The sequence below is a fragment of the Salvia splendens genome, chromosome 3 (assembly GCF_004379255.2).
Source record: "Salvia splendens isolate huo1 chromosome 3, SspV2, whole genome shotgun sequence".
In the NCBI taxonomy this organism is placed as follows: domain Eukaryota; kingdom Viridiplantae; phylum Streptophyta; class Magnoliopsida; order Lamiales; family Lamiaceae; genus Salvia; species Salvia splendens.
The window spans coordinates 16,869,818-16,892,799 of NC_056034.1; the positions used below are offsets into that span (position 1 = coordinate 16,869,818).

Here is a 22,982-nt window from a genome sequence, read left to right on the forward strand (position 1 = left end):
GGATCGTCAACTTGTGGGCTAAAATAGCAGAAGCTTACAAGACATTTTTCCCGGAGGAGAGGCCACGCAGAGGGGAGGAGTGCCGGAAGCGGTGGGACCGAATCTGGGCTGGGGTCTCCCGATTTTCGGGCTTGTACACCAACGCCCTCCGAATGCAGACCAGTGGCCAAACTGACGAGGACTGCAGGAGGATAGCGGAGAAAGCCTTCCCCGTGCCCGGGCTTTACAAGGAGTTCACCTACTGGAACTGCTATGAGGTGCTGATGGACTCCGAGAAGTTTCAGGCATGTGTCGATGCTGGCTGGCCGAAGAAGCAGCGCCTGAACTATGCCGGTGATTACAGCGGCGGTTCCCACGACCTCCCCGAGGATGTACAGGAGTTCCCGTCCCCTCCCGCGTTTGCTCGCCGCATTCGCCCGGTTGGTCAAAGGCGGGCGCAACGGGCTTGTGAGGCCTCCCAGGAGGTCCAGTCGACATCCCCCTTGTTGGCGGGTCGAGAGCTGAGCTCCTCTTCTTCGCGCGTCAACAAACGTGAGCTCAGATGTACAAGATCTTAGCTGAATGGAGGGCAGCAACTGACCACGAGGAGAAGAGTTTTTTTCACGCAATGCTCGTGAGTATGCGGGCCGATTTGAATCCCGCCCGGCACAGGTGGGGGGCTCAGACGCGGGCTCAGATGCCGCAGATTTGGGGGGTCTCGGATAGCGGCGACAACGGCGGCGGCGACAGCGATGAGTGAGGCAGAGGCGGGGGTGCTCATGTGTGGAGGAGTTTTTTTTTAGATTTATGTAAATTTTTTTTAATTAATGTACTTTTTTTTAATTAATGTAATTTTTAAATTTTAATATTATTATTGAGTTTTCCCGTATCTGTGTCGTAAATTTAATTCCGTATTTTGTGTGATTGTTAATTATTTGTTTTTATAATTTTGTTTATTGTGGCTAGGCTATGACTGGGCTATTGCTTGTCCAGTTGCTTATCCTGATGATGTGGCAGGAGGAGTTTTTAGTGCTGCTGATGTGGCAGGAGGAGTTTGTGGCTAGGCTATGGCTGTGCTATTTCTATGGTGGATGCTCTAAAAGCAGTGCAACAAACAATCCAAATAGGGAAAGTACAGATTTTGATGTGATTTTTCTTTTTCTTTTTTTAGCAAATGTTGGTGACTCATTGTTTTTGCCTCTCATTTTCCTTGACTTATTAAGTAATCGCGTTTGCTCTATGACCTCATATAATGGATAAATAAGACTTAATTAGAATCCTATATTAACTTTTTCATTAAGCTTTTCTATTTTTGTTTTTTGATCGAATTTAGATCACGTTTCTTATATTTGCTATATAAAAAGGCTAGAAAAGAATGAACTTTCTGTATCATTAGCTCTTGAAAAACTATGTACTGTTACAAAAGCTCATAACTGGCTGCCGGAGATGATATTGGTCGAAGAATCTCACATACAAAAGACAGAGCGTATATATATGTAATCTACTACATAAGTATATAATCATATACAAAGAATGGCACTGACTACTACATGCTCTATTATACATTCTGTACCTGACGAGTGACGATTCTTTTGGAACACAACTCACATACATGAGGCTGCTTGAAACCTCACCTTTGTTATCTTCCGGGAAAACTAACCGCGCATTCAAACATCTGCAAATAACATGGGGTCCACCGTTACACTATGTTATCCTCCTCCACACGCTCAGACAGTCTCGAATCGTCGGCACTTCTATCAAGTTCTAGTAAAGGTTCTAGACTTTTCTCCACCATGCAGCTTTGCAGCTCCATTTCCTCTACAACCATAGACATTGCATTCTTGCAGGATTCCTCATCCTGGAACGCCAGAGTCCACCTTCCGTCAACCAAAGCTTTAGATTTTACCTTGCCATGTCCAGCATACATAGCAGTGTCTGTAAATGGGAATGAGGAAGGACGGATTCGAAGGTGCAGCCACTTTAAATGTTTATCGTCTACTCTTGGCTGAAAGAGAAAAACCAAGTATGTTTATATGGAATCAATCAGCTGCCATATCCTTTGAGTTCAATAATCTTTTGTTAGGTAAGAAACAGTATGTCCTAACACGAGGCATTTTAAACAAATGGATAAAATACCAAGTGAAAGCACAAAGATGTAACTTGAAAATATGCTCAGTTTTAGTACATAAAGATTAAGAGATCATCTAATAAGATGAGGGAGGAAGGCTACTCTCATCTCTCATGTGTTCACAACCCACAAATATTTTTCTGAACAGGGTTCGGTGATGCATTTTCTTAGCATGATTTCACACTGATCTTTAATCATGTGGTAAAGATTTATTTGAGATAGCAACTCACATTGCATCCAGCCAATGGTGCCACAACTCGTACCAATCCTCGCCCTGGTTTCACTGGTAATTCCTCCGCAAGGACAAGCCAACCACAGCTACTCATAGAGAGGGCTAGAAAGAGGAAATGACGTTCTTTACCCCTCTCAAATGCAATTCGACATGGGATTGCACCCACTATAGATAAACAGGAAACCAGGTCAATTAGAAGAAAGCAAGTGACAACAAAACTTTGGACTGAACTCAATTATTCACATGCATGCTCAGTCCTTATAGTTGGCCTGTAGAGGCTTCTGGGAATGCAAAGTCAGGGCAATGACAGAAACAGACAAACAGCATGCAAAATGATGGAAGCGCACAAACAAGATGCAATTCCAATCTGATTTACCAAGATTGATTTCAACATTCGGTTTAAGTTCTGGAAGATTTAAACCAGCATTCCTTGCTCTGGACTTCTCTGGAGTATCAACATCAGAGAATACAGGAGGTTGATCTGGCAAAACTTTACCAAGCGAGAAAATGTGGAGATGATGAAGCAGCGCAAACACCTACGGAGGTGAGAACTTTGTCAATATACAGTGGTTGTCTACAGAAGTGCATGACATTTCATGCATCCAATCTATGTCTAATAAAGCAGACTCTGTAGACTTAATCCAAATATAAACAAAATATTATTACTGAAGGACAAACCTTCACTGCTTCACACATTCTCTCTCCAGCAGCAAATGATGATTCAGATGATGCATGCTCTGTAAGACAGAAGAATAACAATAAGATACATGTTCCTAAAAACATTCTCAGATCACTCATGTGGGGGAGGGGGAGAGAGAGAATGACCGTCATAGGCAGACTTGAATGGCGGCAATAGGATACACTTTGGATCTTTTCGTAGAGAAGATGCCTCAATTGCTGAACAGATAGATTGTTTACCAAGTTACAAGCCACATGACAAATCATTCTTAGTTAATAGGAGAAAAGAACCTCAATTGCTGAACAGATAGGTTATTTACCATGAGTTATTAGCCACATGACAAATCATTCTTAGTTCAATAGGAGAAAAGGAGAGAGAAAAAGGCATACCTCTTTTGCACTTTCTCCACTGATCACAAATAACTGCCAATAACAGATCAAACCAAGCTCCTCTGGCCTCCTCTAGAACACGAGCAGTGGAATGGTGAAATGAATCCTACAGACAGATGTCCTGTCATTATATGCTCAACTATTTGCTAACAGTATACTTATAACCATAGGAATACCACAAAATATTTATTAGAAATTTACAGTTGCTAAGTGAACCTTTCATCCATATTCCAGCATGACCATAAGGAGGACCAACTATATGATTACAAATGGTGATGTTAAGTCGCCAACGGAGTATCATTTTCCAGAGATCTACTCAACTGACCATAAGATGACTAAAACTTCCCGACAATTAGGGTAACAGATATCCAGCTGAAAGTTTGCTTGTATTGTCACTTACGGTAAGTAAAGTAAGATGATGACTGTTGAACTCCGCTTTGCTGTAAGGTAACAACTGCCGCAAAAGCCAACCACCATGCCACAATGTTTCTGCAGAGATGTTTGATCTACAGAAGAGACTAACCAAAGAATCGAGTACCTAAAAATGAGACCAATAATCCATTACAAGAGCATTTGAACTGAAAAGCATGAAACAAACAATAACTCTTCAGATTATATAACAAAACAAAAAATAAGGTGGGCCCAATTTCATTTTAGCACAAGACAATATTCTTATAATTTCTAAATAAGAATTATTCTCTTAAAGTCAGTTTGGTTTGCTGTTTATTAAGCAGTACCAAGGGATACAACTAAGTGTGTAAACTGATTCGGTTTCCTCAAAGGGGTTGGACCAGGAATTATTAGATCTACATTTGTTGAATATTGAGTGGAAAACAAGATCATTATACAAGGGAAAAACTGAGACTCAGAATACTTTTATCTGTTTGCAGCAGCAAATTTAACAAATTCACCAAATGGACTGCATTAAGTTTATAATTTCATTATTAAGATTATTTCTGAAAGTCCTGCTCAAAATTATGCATGCACCCACAAGTGAGCCTAGCACTTCATGAAACTGACATAATCAAGCCAATACAAATGAGCCATGGCACTGGCCCTTGTTATCTAAATTAGCCAGATAAAGGGCACATGCAACCAATATTATTTTCTGTAATGTGAAAAGTACATACTTGAAATCTATGCAGACGGGGACTCGCTCCAACCTCTGGGTGTACACATGAAATTCCAACATACTCCTGTTGGACAAAACAAGGTATAATAAGTTCATGCTATCGCTAAAACTTTTACGACCATGTTAATTGATCCGCTTGGCTTAAAAAGAAATTCTAGACAATAGAAGCCAGCATTCTGAAATTAGATTTATGACCAGATGGTGGTTTCAAATGGCAAGTCATTAGGTTTCAGAACTTGATTGTTTATCCTGCTCTGATGGCTGTGATGTCAACAAATGATTCATGATTCTAGAATCACATATGGACTGTTATTGAATAAGTATCCACGTAGGTTGTGTCCGATTCAGGCTTAGTCTCTTGTAATAAATATAGGTGGTTTGTACAGTGATAATAATCAACTATTCCCTCCGTCCCTTAAAAATATGAACTTTTGAAGGGACACGGGTTTTAATGCACAATTGGTAAAGTGGGAGAGAGGTAGAAAGAATAAGTGACTAAATATTGTTAGTGGAGAATAGAAAATGCATAATTTTAAGAGACAGACTATAATGGAAATAGTTCTTATATTTCAGGGGTGGAGGGAGTACTATTTTTCCCTAATATATTTCATTTTCCCACGCATGTCTATATTTTATTGTTCTACATGGACTATAGCAAATGTGAGTGTTTCCCACATTAAGTGTTAGTGGAATCCGGATAAATATCACCCTTGTTGTGAGCCTCGGGATCTCAAATCTTATCAAGATAGAAGGCAAAGTCAAGAAAACAAAGACAATGTGGCAAATTAATGTCTAAAAAAACTGAATAAATTTTTCCATTGGAAAACACGATGAGGCAAAACTGCCCTCAAGCACCAAGTAACTTAGGAGGCAGTCACTAAATCCAACTCCAGAGAACCTAAACTAATTAGTATATGACTAGAAAAAAAAAATTATCTCATTTTTCCAAACATTGATGTCTCATTCAAGAAGGCGAACAAAAAAGTTCAACAGGGAAAAGCAGATAAAGGAATTTATATACCTTCAACTTTTGCAGATAGATATCAAATTCACCACTGATGCGATCTTTGACCTTAGTACCTTCGAAAAGTTGCTCTTCTGCAGAATCCTCCCCAACCAAGGCTTGCTGTATGCACACAACAAAGCAGGCATTACTGAAACGTGCACATCACGTAAGCTGTTCTATCAGCTGCAAAAGACTACATCCCCAAGAGTACAAACAAAAAAGAAAGCAGGCAGCAGCACATATAATGCTACTGAAGAATATTTACTATGACGGACTAACACTATCTGAGAGAACCGGAAAACAAAGATACTTAGTGGAGGGTGAATGCATATAACCTGCTGAATTGAGTAAAAACCTTGAACAAATTTTGAGAGCGCCAAGTGAGTCATTGTAGTCATATAAATGCTAGATGTGATTTAACATCATATGAGGAACTATAAGAAATAGTTTTTCATACTTAAATAAACTTTACTGTTTCCTGGCCCAGGGCAAAAACTTTGAATATCATCAAACATCAACATCAGTCTTCTAATGTACATATACATACTGTAAAAAGGAGGGTATCAAATTGAAGCAGTAAAGTTTGCTCCAGTTTTTCCAGACATTTCAACAATGATGGGAAAGCCTTTAGCATTAACACCCTTCACTTCATGATTCCAATTGTACATTATTTAAAAAAATTCCCTATTAGTCGATAAAATAGAGAACAAAACTTCCAACAACATACCAGCAGTTTCTTTTTATGTTGTTTGCGTTGCGGAAGTATGCCAAGAGCATCAACCATTGACTCGTCTAGTTCTGCAAATGCATAAGTTCACTTAGTTAATTGCTTATGAGGCTTATCAGCCAATAGCTAGATAATTTGTGCTTTAGGACCTTTAGTCTGCAACAATGTTGCTAGAACATTTAAGGAGCCTGAGACTTGAACTTCATCTCCACTGACAACAAATGAAAGCAAAGCTTCCCTGTACAGTTGAACACATAAAACATACTGGGGTTTATAACAAAAAAGTACAATGAAAATCTCTTGTTTTGTGGCGGTCAGAAAAGCTAACAATATCTCAATAAGTTAATTTAATAAGACGAAAACATTTCCAGCAACAGAATTATTAGTCCTTTCACCTTATTCAGCAATTATTCACTTAACAAAGATGCACAGGGAATCATCATTCTCTATTGCGCTACGCTATGCTACCCGATAGTTACCAAGACCACTACTCTATAATGCAATAATGAACACATAACTAAATGACAGAAGGCATGCATTAGAGTCATGTTGGATGTGCTGCGTGTAAATAAGTTCATATCCCATTGACTATGTAACATTAAGACTCAACTGCAGACTGATAAAGGGATCAGTAATCTATATAAAAAATAATATTTCCAAAGAAAGCAGCTAAGCAATGCATTCCAAGAATGCTTTAAGGAAAAAATAAAAAAACAAATAAAGCTATATGCAAGATATAGGATTGAATACCTCAGAGCAAACCTCATACCACCATACTTATGATTGAGGGCACTGTGCAGTATATGATTTTCGGTATCGGAAATGGAATTTTGATTGTTTGCATCTTTATTTTGGCTGGCTACATCCGAAGAAGCATGGCTCAACATATTACCATTGATCTTAGCTGCAGAACTCTCAGGAATCATCTCTGGAGGACATAGAAGAGCAGCAACAACAATATTTGCCAGATCTTTGATTTTGACTATGCGCAGAATGCAACAAAGTAAATATAAAGAAGTGACAGCCCCAAGACTTGGTTCCTGAATATATGCAACTCAGATAGTCACAAAAATATTTATATAGACCCATAAACCGGCAATCAACCAAATATAAAGAGCTCATGAAAATTCCAGAAGCATAGATTAGGGCAAGCAAATAGAATGGTGAGTATGTACATTGACTGCTTCAGTCCTAAGGGATGGGAGAACCAACGGAAATATCAGAAGCCTCAGAACTTTGTCCATTATCAACCTCCCAACATCAGGGATTCCAGCAGAAACAACATCACTAATGTAATAGAGATTGTCTTCAATATCGTCAACAGCAGAAAGAATGGAGGATGAAAGTTCTGCGCTTTGGCTCCTATTCAAAATATAATTCTTCATGTGAGCAACAACATAAAGAATTGCAGATGGACAAATGATATTCAGCATCTTACTTTTTAGCATTTGAAACAATTGAGTTCAAATGGATACACCGATCTCGGAAAAATTCGATCAAGTGCAGGAAATAATCTGAACGTGGGGCCCTAGATACAAACCTATTTACAGTGTCATCCCCAACTGCAAATCAGTCAAGCTCATTGTTTAAAACATAGGATTTTAACCATATTGGTTATGAAAGCAAAAGTCAAATTAAGAAAAACTCACCGTGATAAACGTTCAATGTTAAAGCACGAACAGCAGTTCGGATCATACTTTCTTCATGGAAAGCAAACCGTATTGCCTCAACATAAAGGGGAAAATCAACTACTTCATCCTAAAACCAATAGGAAGCAAAGGAGAAAAGAACAAAGAAAATGAGATATGCGAAAGCAACACATATTTTTTGAGAAATTGATGTCAAATTATTTAGTTGAAATTTTGAAAACATAGCCATCAATGGCCTGTTTAGTTTCAGTTTTATTTTGAACTTCTCTACTAGGTTCTGCTCAAGAGATGCATGCCTCTTAAAATCAATTTCAAATTAATTGTTGGTAGTGTCGTGTGGAAACCGTATGATAATCCAAAAAAATTCAAAGGACAATCTCTTGTAGAATCAAGATACTCACAAAATCTTTATTTCCTTCCGTATCAAGTTCCTAGGCTGAAGAAGACCAGTGTGATACCATAACTACAACTATGCACACTCAGACATATAAAAATATTTATATATGTAGCATGTCTCATTTGTACGACACAAAGCTCTCCCCAACTAAACATATACCCAACAAAGGTCTACAGAATATTTCAGTCAAATAGAACTCACAATTTCAGTAGTCCTAGCTAATTCTAATGCTACAAATTGATTGGTAATCTTCTTGAGCTCGTGGAGAATTGCACCCAGCTCTAACACCTTTCGATAAATATACTTCAACCAAGTGTTCAATTCAGAAGGTCGTCTAAATCAATGAACTTAGAATAATAACAGAAAGATAAGCTCTTAACATTTCTAACCATGGATTACATAAATGACAGATGCAAATGCACTCCTTGTAACTATTATGTATCTGTGTACAAAACTCTTCTCTTATAGAAACAAAAAATGAAAATTGTGGATACTAGTAATCAACTTATTCTGAAGACACAGTAATCTAAGAATATAAATGATGATTCACAAAGCAAGTTCAAAGTTCAGGTTGAAGATATGGGTTTGCAAGAATCCACGCTTGTAACAAGTGACAACAACTGAATTACAGAGAATGTGCTAGGAAAAACAACACTGCCATCAGTATTGGTAGAAGACTCATAAACTTACAATTTTTGTCTTAACAAGGAGAGAAATTGTATCCTTGTTCAGTTTCCCACTTATCGCTCTTCTCAGTCCAGATGCAGTTGCAAAACCAAAGTCAGAAATCAAAAAAATGATATACCAAGTGGTCGAGATAAAAGAAAAAAATACAAAGAGCTGCCAGAGGGCTATTTTGACACACCTTAGGAAGGATATGTAATAAGATAACAACTCTTCATTTCTGAAGTCAAAAGGGTATGCTATGAGGTAGTTAACATGTTCATTTCTAAACATATAGTCTGCACAATATTGCAAAGAAATACTTCTTAGAGAATCCATGCACTGGGCAGACTAGGCAAATATGGTGCTTAAGAACCAGATGTTATTATGAGAGCTTACATATAGAATGATCATTTTTCAGGTTCTGTATCATTATGCTCATTGTCTGCAAAAGCTGGCGTGAGACAATCAGAGATTCACATATTCTTAATATGCGTACAAACTCTCCCATGACCTGTTTCTCCATGAAAAACCTAAAAGGGACCAAAACGATAAGAATTGCATGAAAAAGAAAATGGTATGGACCTTAAGAGGATATATGAGCATATAAAACACATAATGGACTGAAAACCCACTCAAAATAGGCAGCATCATGCTGGTCACCATATGTTATCAACTCTGCAATAGATCTCAAAGCCTCAACGACAAACTCCTGGCCATGTAGCACATGAGGATGTGGTTAAGAAACAGCATCAGGAACACCCAAAATTTAGCCAACTTGAACACATAACAGAGATAGCAAGACAATGACATACTTTGTTAACTTCATTCACGACTTGAACTTTTGTCAGTTGATCAACTATGAATCTGGGGAAGAGAACAAGTAGAGGGAAATAAAATACTGAGAAGCTTGAGAGCCAAACATATACATGTTGCATTTGAGAATTATACATACATTCAGATGGTACCAAAGAAAATACCAGAAACAACACAAACACATCATCTTAAGCTCATAGGATTGATGCATTCTTTGCTTGGTTGGATAAAATTAATGAAACTGATACAACAAAATGATTATAATCACTTTATAAAAACTTACTCTATGGTACAAAATGTCAATCCCAGTTATGATTCCCTATCTAAAATTCCTAGCTTCCCGGGAAACAGACAGCTAAATAAGGAGTCCAAACAACCATTGTGTAAAACCATATACTCCATCCGTCCCTGATAAATATAAAATTTTGTGGGCACGGGTTTTAATGCAAAATTGGTAAAGAGAGAGGAAGAGAAAAGGTAGTGAAAGTAGTGTTAGTGGATAGTGGGTTCCGCATTATTAGTAGTGTTTAGGATTGTTATGGTATAAGTTGTAATGATGAGTAGGGGTAATGTGTTACTCAACTATTTCCTAAATTATAAAGTTCATAACTTTTCAGGGACGGACTAAAAAGAAAATAGTTTATAGTTATTAAGGTCAGAGGGAGTATTACATATTTACATTATTACTCTTAATGAAATTTAAGTATATTGAATAATATTAATAACATATAGCCCATTACACCCAGTGTTCCACAATTCTTCAGTATCTTTCTAAGATATCTCAAAGAAGGTCAATATCCTCAATCCATCATCTAAATCTTATTTTTGGAATATAAGCTACCAGCTATGCCTTAATGCATATAAACTACCAAGCACAAATACCCTTGATAAGAAATTACTCCCTCCGTCCCCAAAAAATAGACTAGTTTTTCCATTTTTGGCCGTCCCCCAAAATTAGACAAAGTCTAAATAAGGAAAGTTTTGAACAAACACACACCACTAATTATGTGGATCCCACAATCCACTAACACTATTTCCACTACCTTTTTCTCCCTCTCTCTTACTTTTTCCTATCTCTATCTTACTTTACCAATTCAACATTAAAACCCGTGCCTTATACTCCCTCCGTTCCCTCATAGTTGAGGCGGAACTTTTCAACACGGAGTTTAAGAAATGGATGTTGAGTGAGTTAAATAAATAGATAAAAAAGTAAGAGAGATAAAAAAGTAGAGAGAATAAAGTAGAAAGTGAAAAAAGTAGAGAGAATTAAGTAGAAAGTGAAAAAAGTAGAGAAAATAAAGTAAGAGTGAGAAAAAGTGTTACTACATATGGAAATGACTCAACTATGAGGGGACTTCCCGAAATGGAAAAATGACTCAACTATGAGGGAACGGAGGGAGTACAACTTTGTCAATTTTTTGGGGGATGGAGGGAGTATAAAATAAAGTTTTATGCTTCTTGAGAGGTTGAATCTGCATAATAAATGGGCCATTATGCATTAAGATTGCACAAAAGATCTAGTTTGCATAGTCAAGGGCATCCACAAAAAGGCAGTATATATTAGGGCTGGCAAATCGTGTGGATTGGGTCGTTATCGGGTTGACCCGATAACGACCCAACCCAATAAGGCCAAACCCGAACCCAACCTGTTAAGGAAACCCCAAACCTGAACACGAACCCGACCCGCCACCTCCAAACCCGGACACGACCCGGACACGACCCAAACACGATAGCGACACGAACTGCTTTGGGTTGACTCGACACGATAGCAACACGATATCGAAACTGCCGTGTTGATCTGAAAAATTCCAGAAGCGACCGCCTGCGTCGGGTCCTGCTTGCCATTGGCGTACCCCCTTCGCAACCCGCTTCCTCGACCCGCCTCCAGATCTTGAAAACTCATCTTCCCCCTCCCTTATTTATCTTTGTTGCAGCAATTGAAACTAAACGTCACTCCTGAACAGTATAATCAAACCCGCGTACTAGAATCCTCTCACTGCAGCCCTGGATAACAGAGGATTACGGATAACTTTTTTCCAAAATTCACGGCTTTTGAGGAACAAAACAAACCCTAGGGACAGGGTTTGGGGAATTTCGCAGGGAAACTCTGCAATTCTTGGAGAAACGAAGAGAACCGGGATTTTGGGGGAGAATATGAACAGATTGCGGAAGGAAGAAAAGAGAAAGTTTGGTTGGCTCTCCTTTGCAATTATCCTTTTCACCCCAAGAGAGAAGAAAAAATGTTTTTTTGATAAAATCGCGGGAGAAGAAGAGAGAGACAGAGAGAGGGGGGTGGTGGGGGGCAACGACAGAATGAAATATTAATTTTTAACAGGTTACCTGCATCCGACCCGCATCCGACCCGCATCCGTCCCGAATTTTTCGTGTTCTTATTGGGTCAACCCAATAATGACCCGTATCCAATAAGACTTGATCAAAACCCAATTATTTCGTGCGGATTCGTGTCGGATTATCGTGTCGTGTCAAAAATTTCCAGCCATAGTATATATAAGCTTTCTTCTGTATCTCCCTAAGATATCTCAAAGAAATACAATATCCTCAAGCCCGATTCATCTAAATCTTATTCCTCGAAAATATAAGCTACAAGCTATGCCTTAATGCATAAAAATAATGGGGAAGCACCAGAAACCCAACTACCAAGAACATATACCCTCGATAAGAAAATATAAAATAAGTTTTACGCTTCTTGAGAGGTTGAATCTGCATAATAAATGGGCCACTATGCATTAGGATTGCACAAAATATCTAGCTTGCATAGTCAAGGGCATCCACAAAAAGGCAGTAAATATATGATATTTGCACCCCTCAAAGAACAAATACAGACCACCTATCTCTTCCTTCCCATGAAGGAAGAGACATAGGTAGTTTTCGCAAATTCTCAATATAGTTTGGTCCCTAAAAGAGCATCACTTTGGGGAAGAAATTTCAAATTTCATTTCCTGCTTAGAAGGATGCATGTGAAGAACTCAATACAATTTTCCATGAGATGTCATCATACTCAGATTCCACAAATAAGATAAGTTTGTGACATAATTGTAGTAATTGTCAAACCAATCCAATCTATCTCGTTCAATTCCTTCCAGTAAAGAAGTCTGATTGAGCTCTGGCCCACTTCAAGTTGATTGTCGTGGTCAAACTGATCTTTTAGCTTAACAGTAAGAACGAAATAGACCAGAGATTCATCAGAAATAACATGCCTGCTAGGATATAGGCAGTGAAGTGGCACATCCAGAGCATGAGGCAAGACATATCCATCGCTGGTATGTGGTTCGTTTTAATCCAGGTAGCTTACCAAATTGAGGAATAAGTCATCCCAAGTTACCAGGCTACCACCATAGCAATAATTTCTAGAGCCACAATACCTAAAGTGGAAAACGATTATTGTGCCACTCATGCAACCACACACCATCCACTAGAGTTAATGCATCCAGATTCCCTATGATTTTACACTACACCATAATTTACCTATTATAGTTAAATAAGATGTTGTTTCACCTTGTACTCAGTAATTCAGTGGACCATATTATGAACACACCTGCCGACTAGGTTTTGCAATACCCCATATGCCACCCATCTTAACTATCAAGCATTGGTCTTCTATGACATTCTGTGACTCCAATGGCAACGATGGAGCAACAGAAAGACTAAATTTGCTTATGCTTAAAATCCCAACTTTGTAACACGAATACACTTCTTATAACCATAAGACAATTTTTTTCATCAAGGGGTGGAACATTGCCAAGTCAAATAGATAAAAAGTAAGTTTTGTGTTCATAAACAAGTTTCCACTGTTGAAGGAACTAGATGGAAAGACCCCTTTTGTTTTGATGCCAATTTGCAGCGCAGGCACAAAATACAGGCTAAACTGAAACACCATCCCTTGGCTAATTCAAGATGGCATATAAGAAGCACCAATTCACCCGATCCTCCAGCCAAATGTTCAATACAGAGTATCCTACTCCTCATAAACTAATTCCGATACCGATGAGAAATAGCAAGTAGAGCAAAAATGATATACGAAAAGGTAGCGTCAGAGAATGCAGCATATATAGAAGTACCTGAGTTCATCTAACGATAGTCTATCCCTGGATCGCCAAAAGGAAAACCACATCCTTTTAAGAGCTCGCGATCACCGATTCCTTCTTTGCGGCATCAAAATTCATTCTCATGAATTATGGAACCGTCCGAAAAAAATGAGAGATGTCAATGAGAAGCAATTAGAGAGAGAGAGGAGAAGGCAATCCAGATGTGAGCATTGGCGCCAATAGAGAGATAGGGTTTGCGATTGCTTCGACCGGGAATTGAAGCAATGAATGGGATCAAATCCAGAAAGGCGATGATCAGCATCCGGGTCGGATCCTTTGCAATTGAGGGGTGATGGTCAGAGAAGAGAGGTGTAGTGATGTACCGATCTGTCAGACGTAATTGAAGTTAATCATCAGTTATTAAGCTCTGGGATTTTCAACTCAATTGCGTTTTACAATAGAGGAGATCAAACACAATTCATACTGCATTTAGTTGGAAGAGTTCTGTGTTGCTAATAACATCTGGGGTTTTTTCTATTTTTGTTCTAAAATAGAATTTAGATTCCTCGTTTGTTCTAGCGTTTTTTTTTTTTCTGGATTTGGGAGAGACGCATGACCCTCATTCGTCTCTTTTTAATGAGACGCATGACGATTATGCGTCTTTCATAGAGACGCATGATCCTCATGCGTCTATATTTTTTTTCGTTTTTTTTAACGACGCATGAGGGTCATGCGTCTTAGGGATAGACGCATCTCCCTCATGCGTCTCTTTTTTTTAAAAAATTTAATAGACGACGCATGAGCGTCATGCGTCTTAGGGAGAGACGCATGAGCCTCATGCGTCTCTAACTTGCTGAAATTCGACTGAAACAGGCAGTTTCATGCATTTTCCAGACGATTTTAGTTTTTTAGTTTTTTCCATGCACTGAATTCTGGAATGTATAATTGCATTGAAGTAATTGGAACAAAATGGAACAAAGTTTTCAATTCATTCTGTTAATACAACAAAATGGAACAAAGTTTTCAAATTCATTCTGTTAATACAACAAAATGGAACAAAGTTTTCAAATTCATTCTGTTAATACAACAAAATGGAACAAAGTTTTCAATTCATTCAAAATGCACCAACAAACGCAATAGTAAAATTGCAAATCACTACAAAATACACCGAAAACATTTCGAATTTGTCACATGCCACAAGTCCTGTTACAACAGAAGGAGTATGAGTTCTCATGAGCAAAGTGTCAAAAATATATGAACATCAAAGATTGAGATAAAAAATACCTGTGCTACAAATGTTAATGACCCCTACATAACACGACCGACTGTGCAATTTCTTCGGTCATGCCCCTCTACGCCGCAATTCCTGCACTTGCGGGGAGCTCTGGGTTCATCGTCCTCGCGAACATCCATTTGATTAGGAATCCTCGCTTTTCTTCCTCGTCCGCGCTTTCGAGGAAGCAACTGCTCAGGGGTGATACGCAATTTCCATCCAGGATTTGACCAATAGTCTTCGTGTCTTTGTGCATTAAATGAGACACCATAGTACTGTGCATACCATGTAGCTTTGTGGTTGTGTTTTTCAATGAGTTCGAACATAGAGTTACCTCGATCTCTGGCAACGGTGCACGCATGTGAACAAGGAACTCTCCACATCTGCCACTTCCCACAACTGCACTTTGAATCCATAAACTCGACGTCTTGTCTGTTATCGCCCTTTGCCAGTCCCTTTTCAACACGTGGACGACTTCGAACTTGGTAATGACCTTTTTCTCGGTCAACTACTGAACAGTAATGCATTTGCCCCTTCGCATCATACGCAGCAAGTTTGTCCCTCGCCCACGGGGTCAACCGACCTTCCGTATGTTGTATTTCTGTCTTTCTATCTGCCCACCATTCCACTGTTCTCCAAAATGTCAGATCAACCAAAGCTCTAATTGGGATCTCTCTTATACCTCTCAACACGTTGTTGTAGCTCTCTGACATGTTTGTCGAGGGCACCCCCCATCTCAGTTCATCATCGTAACAAAGAGACCAGTTCTCTTGTTTGGCTTTGTTGAGCTCGTGTATCGCAACAAGACTTTCCTCCCGTAGTGCACGTCGCCTTCGCACATACTTGCGTACTTGAGTTGTGACACCCAATGCCCATATCATGCCTTTCGCTTTAGCTCCCTTACCCTTAAGTTTAGTCAAGATATTTTTCCTCACATGGATCAAACAAAATTTGTGGTGACATATCGGCGGCTTTTTCCATTCATCAGAACGCATAGCCTTTAGGATTCCTTTATGCCTATCCGAAATGATGCACACCTCCCTTTCGTACTTCACCACATGGATTCTGACATGATCCAAAAACCACTCCCAGCTGTCGCCAGTTTCTTCATCGACAACAGCATATGCAACAGGCAGACATTTCTTGTTAGCATCAACACCACAAGCAACAAGCAGCTTACCTTTAAATCTTCCTCGAAGGTGAGTCCCGTCTATTGTTAAAACGGGTTGGCACTCCTGGAAAGCATGTATAGCAGGCCCAAGTGCCCAGAACACGTAATAGAAGACTTTAGTACGGCCCTGACTCAACAACTCGTTATGTCTCCACTCAACGATTGTGCCTGGATTCCTATACTGCAGTTCAAGCATGTAGCCTGGCAAATCCCTAAATGACTCCTCCCATCCACCAAATACAATCTCTAAAGCCCTTCTCCGTGCATACCATGCCTTCTTATAACTGATTACAACATGAAATTTGTCATGAACAAAATTTCTTACGGCTGCGGCACTGAACTCGGCATTTTTAAGCAACAGATGTCGAACACACAAAGCAATCATTGGTGATGAAAAGTTAGCATGTCATCTATCATTACGATGGCCTTCACAACTATGGCGTCCATACCACTTCCTAATCTCCCACATATCATCATGGGCCATGTGTGTAACAGAAACTTTCCACCGACATTCATTCGCTTTTTCAGCGTCGGTCTCGCTGATAATAGCTGTCCCATCTTCTGTCCTCCCTGCTGGATATTTGCACACGGCATGCCACCTTCTTACTTTGCTCAGGGCCGGACCTGAGGGGGGGCAAGTGGAGCGGCCGCCCTGGGCCCCCAAATTTGCAGGGCCCCTCCCTAGCCTCAGGTATATATATATATATATATATATATATATATATATAGCGGTGCGTTATATTGATAACCCCCAAATATCGTAATAACCCTATAACTAAATCTGAACCGCACATTTTTAAAATCACGCGGTTGAGATTCAAACTTAGATTTACTTCATAAAAAAAAGGCGGAGGGGTAAAACTGTCATTTCGCTCATTTAATTTCGCAGCCGATAAAATGATACTTCGACCTAAAAAATGACGAAACTATCATTATAAGCCAAAAGTATCATTTTATCAACTTAGAGTATCATTCTATCATTCTATACGCCAAAAGTATCATTTTATTAACTAAGAGAATCATTCTATATGATGCGAGTATCATTTTATCATTTTATCAGTCAAAAGTATCATTTTATCAACTCAGAGTATCATTCTATCCGGCAAAATTATCACTCTATGCAATAAACTTAACATAATCGGCACAATACATAATATACAAACCTACAAAGCAGTAAACGTATCATTTTATCAACTCAGAGTATCATTTTTATAAGGTTACTGTCATTTTATCCACTTAGATTATCATTTTATCACGTAAAAGTATCATTTTATTAAACAAAAATGTCATTTTATACACCAAAAATACCTATCATTCTATCGGCTGAAAGTATCATTCTATCCGGCAAAACTATCATTCTATCGGCTGAAAGTATCATTTTATGCAATAAACCTAACATATATCATTTTATCATTTTATCAGTAAGTCAAAAGTATCATTTTATCAACTCAGAGTATCATTCTATCCGGCAAAACTATCATTCTATGCAATAAACCTATCATTTTATCATTGTACGTGATATTTGGGGAAATTCAGAGTATCATTTTATCATTCAGAGTATCATTTTATCAACTCAGAGTATCATTCTATCCGGCAAAACTATCATTCTATGCAATAAACCTATCATTTTATCATTTATCATTTTATTAGTTTAAATACCTACCAAGAATGTAAATACATAACATTTATAAGCCAGAAGTATCTCCTTAACTACCAAGAATGTAAATACCTACATATCAATAAAAGTATCATTTTATCAACTTAGAGTATCATTCTATCATTCTATACGCCAAAAGTATCATTTTATCAACTCAAAGAATCATTCTATATGATGCGAGTATCATTTTATCATTTTATAAGTCAAAAGTATCATTTTATCAACTCAGAGTATCATTCTATCCGGCAAAATTATCATTCTATGCAATAAACCTAACATAATCAGCACAATACATAATATACAAACCTACGAAGCAGTAAACGTATCATTTTATCAACTCAGAGTATCATTTTTATAAGGTTACTGTCATTTTATCCGCTTAAATTATCATTTTATCAGGTAAAAGTATCATTTTATTAAACAAAAATGTCATTTTATACACCAAAAATACCTATCATTCTATCGGCTGAAAGTATCATTCTAACCGGCAAAACTATCATTCTATCGGCTGAAAGTATCATTCTATCCGGCAAAACTATCATTTTATGCAGTAAACCTAACATTTATAAGCTAAAAGTATCATTTTATCAACTCAGAGTATCATTCTATCCGGAAAAACTATCATTTTTATAAGGTTTCTGTCATTTTATCCGCTTAGATTATCATTTTATCAGGTAAAAGTATCATTTTATTAAACAAAAATGTCATTTTATACACCAAAAATACCTATCATTCTATCGGCTGAAAGTATCATTCTATCCGGCAAAACTATCATTCTATGCAATAAACCTATCATTTTAACATTTTATCATTTTACGTGATATTTGGCGGAATTCAGAGTATCATTTTATCATTCAGAGTATCATTTTATCAACTCAGAGTATCATTCTATCCGGCAAAACTATCATTCTATGCAATAAACCTATCATTTTATCATTTTACGTGATATTTGGCGAAATTCAGAGTATCATTTTATCATTCAGAGTATCATTTTATCAACTCAGAGTATCATTCTATCCGGCAAAACTATCATTCTATGCAATAAACCTATCATTTTATCATTTTATCATTTTACGTGATATTTGGCGAAATTCAGAGTATCATTTTATCATTCAGAGTATCATTTTATCAACTCAGAGTATCATTCTATCCGGCAAAACTATCATTCTATGCAATAAACCTATCATTTTATCATTTTATCAGTCAGTCAAAAGTATCATTTTATCAACTCAGAGTATCATTCTATCCGGCAAAACTATCATTCTATGCAATAAACCTATCATTTTATCATTTTATCATTTTATCAGTCAGTCAAAAGTATCATTTTATCAACTCAGAGTATCATTCTATCCGGCAAAACTATCATTCTATGCAATAAACCTATCATTTTATCATTTTATCATTTTACGTGATATTTGGCGAAATTCAGAAATTAAATGAGGGAAATGACATATTTACCCCTCCGCCTTTTTTTATGAAGTAGAGTATCATTCTATCCGGCAAAACTATCATTCTATGCAATAAACCTAACATATATCATTTTATCATTTTACGTGATATTTGGCGAAATTCAGAAATTAAATGAGGGAAATGACATATTTACCCCTCCGCCTTTTTTTATGAAGTAGAGTATCATTCTATCCGGCAAAACTATCATTCTATGCAATAAACCTAACATATATCATTTTATCATTTTACGTGATATTTGGCGAAATTCAGAAATTAAATGAGGGAAATGACATATTTAAATTCTGATGTGGAGGTAAATGATCTAATATCTGAGTTGAAGGTTTTGAAGCTAAGTTTGCCGGAAAGGCCAATGTCTTCTATGGACATTTTTTAGTATGTTAGAAAAATGGATTCTTATCCAAATATCTCAATTGCTTATCGCATATTATTTACTGTGCCTGTGACTGTGGCATCGGCAGAAAGAAGCTTTTCAAAGTTGAAACTGTTGAAGAATTATTTAAGATCTACTATGTCTCAACAACGGCTGAACGGGCTTGCCACTTTATGTATTGAGAAGAAATTATTAGACGAGGTTGACAGCAACACCATCATCAACGACTTCGCATCAAGAAATGTTAGAAGAAATTTTTGAAGGTAATATGTAATAATTATTTGAAGTGAATTTCTTTTGATATGCTATTAGTTTTTTGCTGGATGAAACTTATTATAAAATGGAAGGAAAAAATATATAAATAGGGCCTCAACTTTTAGTCTCGCCCCGGGTCTTTGGAACCTCAGGACCGGCGCTGACTTTGCTCTCAACCACCCTAAATTGCCGGTGTTGCCTCAGACTCCACATAGTAATAGCAGTCTTCACATGCAGCTTGCTATCAAATTTTGTTCCCGCATTAATCCGATATGGGTGTTCTTCATCCCAGTACATGGTACTGCGTTCATTACCAACTTCAGGTACCTCAGAAGGACCACTAGGCAGGCTGCGAAAATATTTCAACCCAGTGTGAACGTATTCTGGAAGTGGTTGTTCACCTTGCACGACGGGTTTATACACTACCTCCTCGTCACTAGAGTCAGCACCAGAATCATCACTTAAAATCTCATCAGACGATGATGACGACAATTCTGGATCATCAAGGTCTCTTCGTACAACATGAACATCATCATGCTCTTCTACAGTCTCTTGAATATTCAATCCAACATCAGCAGCATCTGCAACATCTGTTTGCTCATTCATACCGCAATCCATGCTCAAAGGTTCAAACCTCGCAGATGATCCAACACCATGATCAACAATTGGTAGGATGAAGGCATTTCCAACAGACGAATACTCAACAAATAATTCAATATGCCGAGTAGAATTTAGAGCCGCATTGAACATATAAAACACACTTTGATCACTGTCAACCGCAGTACATACATAACTCGTACCGGTACCCAAGAAACAATGCCTCCAAGATATTTCGATGAAGTGTTGGTTTGAATCTATTCTTATCTTAGCACATATCATGCCAACTAATTCAGATAATGAGACACATGAATCCAATACGATGGAAGCTCTCGCACGAGGAGGATCATAACAAATGCCCACTTGAGGAAGTTGATATATTCTACCACCCCAATATAAACTCACGTATACTTGCATGATTTCTGCAAAAATATATATACAAACCAACAACAATTAAAGACAATTTTTTCAATAAACCCTAATATAGTAAGTATACAATAGATTTATCAAAAACCCTAATAATATGCAAATAAACAACAAATACGGGAGCAATGTTGAAAGATTGAAGGAAACTTACCGTAATATGAAGGGAATCGCCAAGAAATCGCCAAGAAAATCGCCAAGAAAATCGCCAAGGAAATCTTCCTCTCTTTCTCTCGCGTATTCTGCCTATTCTGCCTTGGGCACTGATTTAAGCAAGTTAGAGACGCATGAGGCTCATGCGTCTCTCCCTAAGACGCATGACGCTCATGCGTCGTCTATTAAATTTAAAAAAAAAAAAAAGAGACGCATGAGGGAGATGCGTCTATCCCTAAGACGCATGACCCTCATGCGTCGTTAAAAAAAACGAAAAAAAAATATAGACGCATGAGGATCATGGGTCTCTATGAAAGACGCATAATCGTCATGCGTCTCATTAAAAAGTGACGCATGAGGGTCATGCGTCTCTCCCAAATCCGGAATTAAAAAAAACGCTAGAACAAACGAGGAATCCTATCTTTCTTTTAGCACAAAAATAGAAAAAACCCTAACATCTGCAATTCATCCTACCTTTTCAATTTTTTTGTTTTTTCCGTTGAGTTTGTTTTTTTATTCTTATAACAAAAATGGATTTAAATTAATGAAACACAGCTGAATTTATAAATTGCTCTCCTTTAATTAGTCAACGAATGTTTTAAAAATAAACAAAAGCTGAAAAGTTTTATTTCGATAATTAATAATTAATAAAACAAAACAAAAGCGGGAAAACTAAAAATGCCATAATTAGTTAATTACAATAAAATTAAACTAAGTATGCAAATTTCTATACACAATTATCAGTTTTCATCATTAAATTGCATCAAAAAACGTGGAAAGAATGAATACTATTTCGATTAAATTAGTTCAATTTCTGTTAACTTTAGAGTTTCAGATAGGCTTAATTCCATATCATGAACATGTGAATTATTATGTGTAGTCCTCTCCTCGTCTTCTCACTTTCTATTTGCAAATTGCACCTTCTTCTGAAAATATAATGTGAAAAATACAAGCATGAGGCAAAATTCGTAAGGCATTTCATAGATTAGAGAGAAATTATGAGTAGAGAATGTATTTTTAATTCTTGAATGATTTAGAGAGTCAAATCACTCTTGTAACATGGGAACATTACACTCATTTAATGTGTTCTAGGAACTCCCATCATAATAACAATAGCAAGAAAATGAGATCCACACAAAGTTACAGTCGTGAAGCTCAAACTAATTACATTAATGTTTATACGTATTTTGTGATTTTTTTAAATCACAAAATGCATATAAATCTATCTACACAAGGTCGGGTCGTGCTACTCTCTCGGACAGGGTTCCTCATGTCTCCGTATCTAATCTCATTATCTCAACACTTTCCTACCTAAAAATGTGGATACCTTTTGTTCAGATAGAAAGATCTAATTATCAAACATTATCAATTAATCTAATTAGTATATTTTCTTTTCTAGTATTTTTTTTCTATTTTGATATATCCTTCAAAAATCAAAATTAATCTATATTTATAATCAAGTGAATTTCAAAATTAGTCCTTAAAAAATAGAGTTTGCACCTTGTAGATATCTGGAGTAAGAAAAATACTGCTTCAAAGACCTAGATAAGGAAAAATTACACATGAAATGCTTCTGATACCATTTTGCCACTAGGACCATGAATGAAGTACTCCATAAGTTTTTTTTATCTAACATTACTCCCTCCGTCCTACAAGAATATGCATTGTTTCCTTTTTAGTCCGTCCTACAATAATATGCACTTTCTAATTTTAAAAACTTTTTTTTCTCTAATGAGACCCATTCTACACTAACTATACTTTAGTTATTAT

At 37.3% G+C, this 22,982-nt stretch overlaps 1 protein-coding gene across 2 annotated transcripts; it reads right to left on the reverse strand.

Annotated features, from left to right (window-relative positions):
- Positions 1-1,351: 1,351 nt before the first annotated feature.
- On the reverse strand, positions 1,352-14,343 carry LOC121795273 (protein TRANSPARENT TESTA 9-like). 2 transcript variants are annotated; one of them, XM_042193777.1, is made up of 21 exons: positions 13,877-14,343; positions 9,797-9,848; positions 9,617-9,693; positions 9,381-9,514; positions 9,184-9,280; positions 9,009-9,066; positions 7,922-8,030; positions 7,711-7,834; positions 7,448-7,634; positions 7,023-7,312; positions 6,422-6,510; positions 6,273-6,343; positions 5,561-5,665; positions 4,538-4,603; positions 3,808-3,945; positions 3,408-3,513; positions 3,165-3,236; positions 3,018-3,076; positions 2,716-2,875; positions 2,338-2,504; positions 1,352-1,984 (listed from the first exon to the last, which is right to left on the reverse strand). In XM_042193777.1, exons 1-21 carry the CDS (start codon positions 13,927-13,929, stop codon positions 1,679-1,681), a joined length of 2,520 nt encoding a protein of 839 aa, XP_042049711.1. In that variant the 5' UTR covers positions 13,930-14,343; the 3' UTR covers positions 1,352-1,678. The 2 variants fall into 2 exon arrangements, with proteins under 2 accessions (XP_042049711.1, XP_042049712.1); XM_042193778.1 differs by lacking the exon at positions 9,797-9,848.
- Between the last annotated feature and the right edge of the window lie 8,639 nt (positions 14,344-22,982).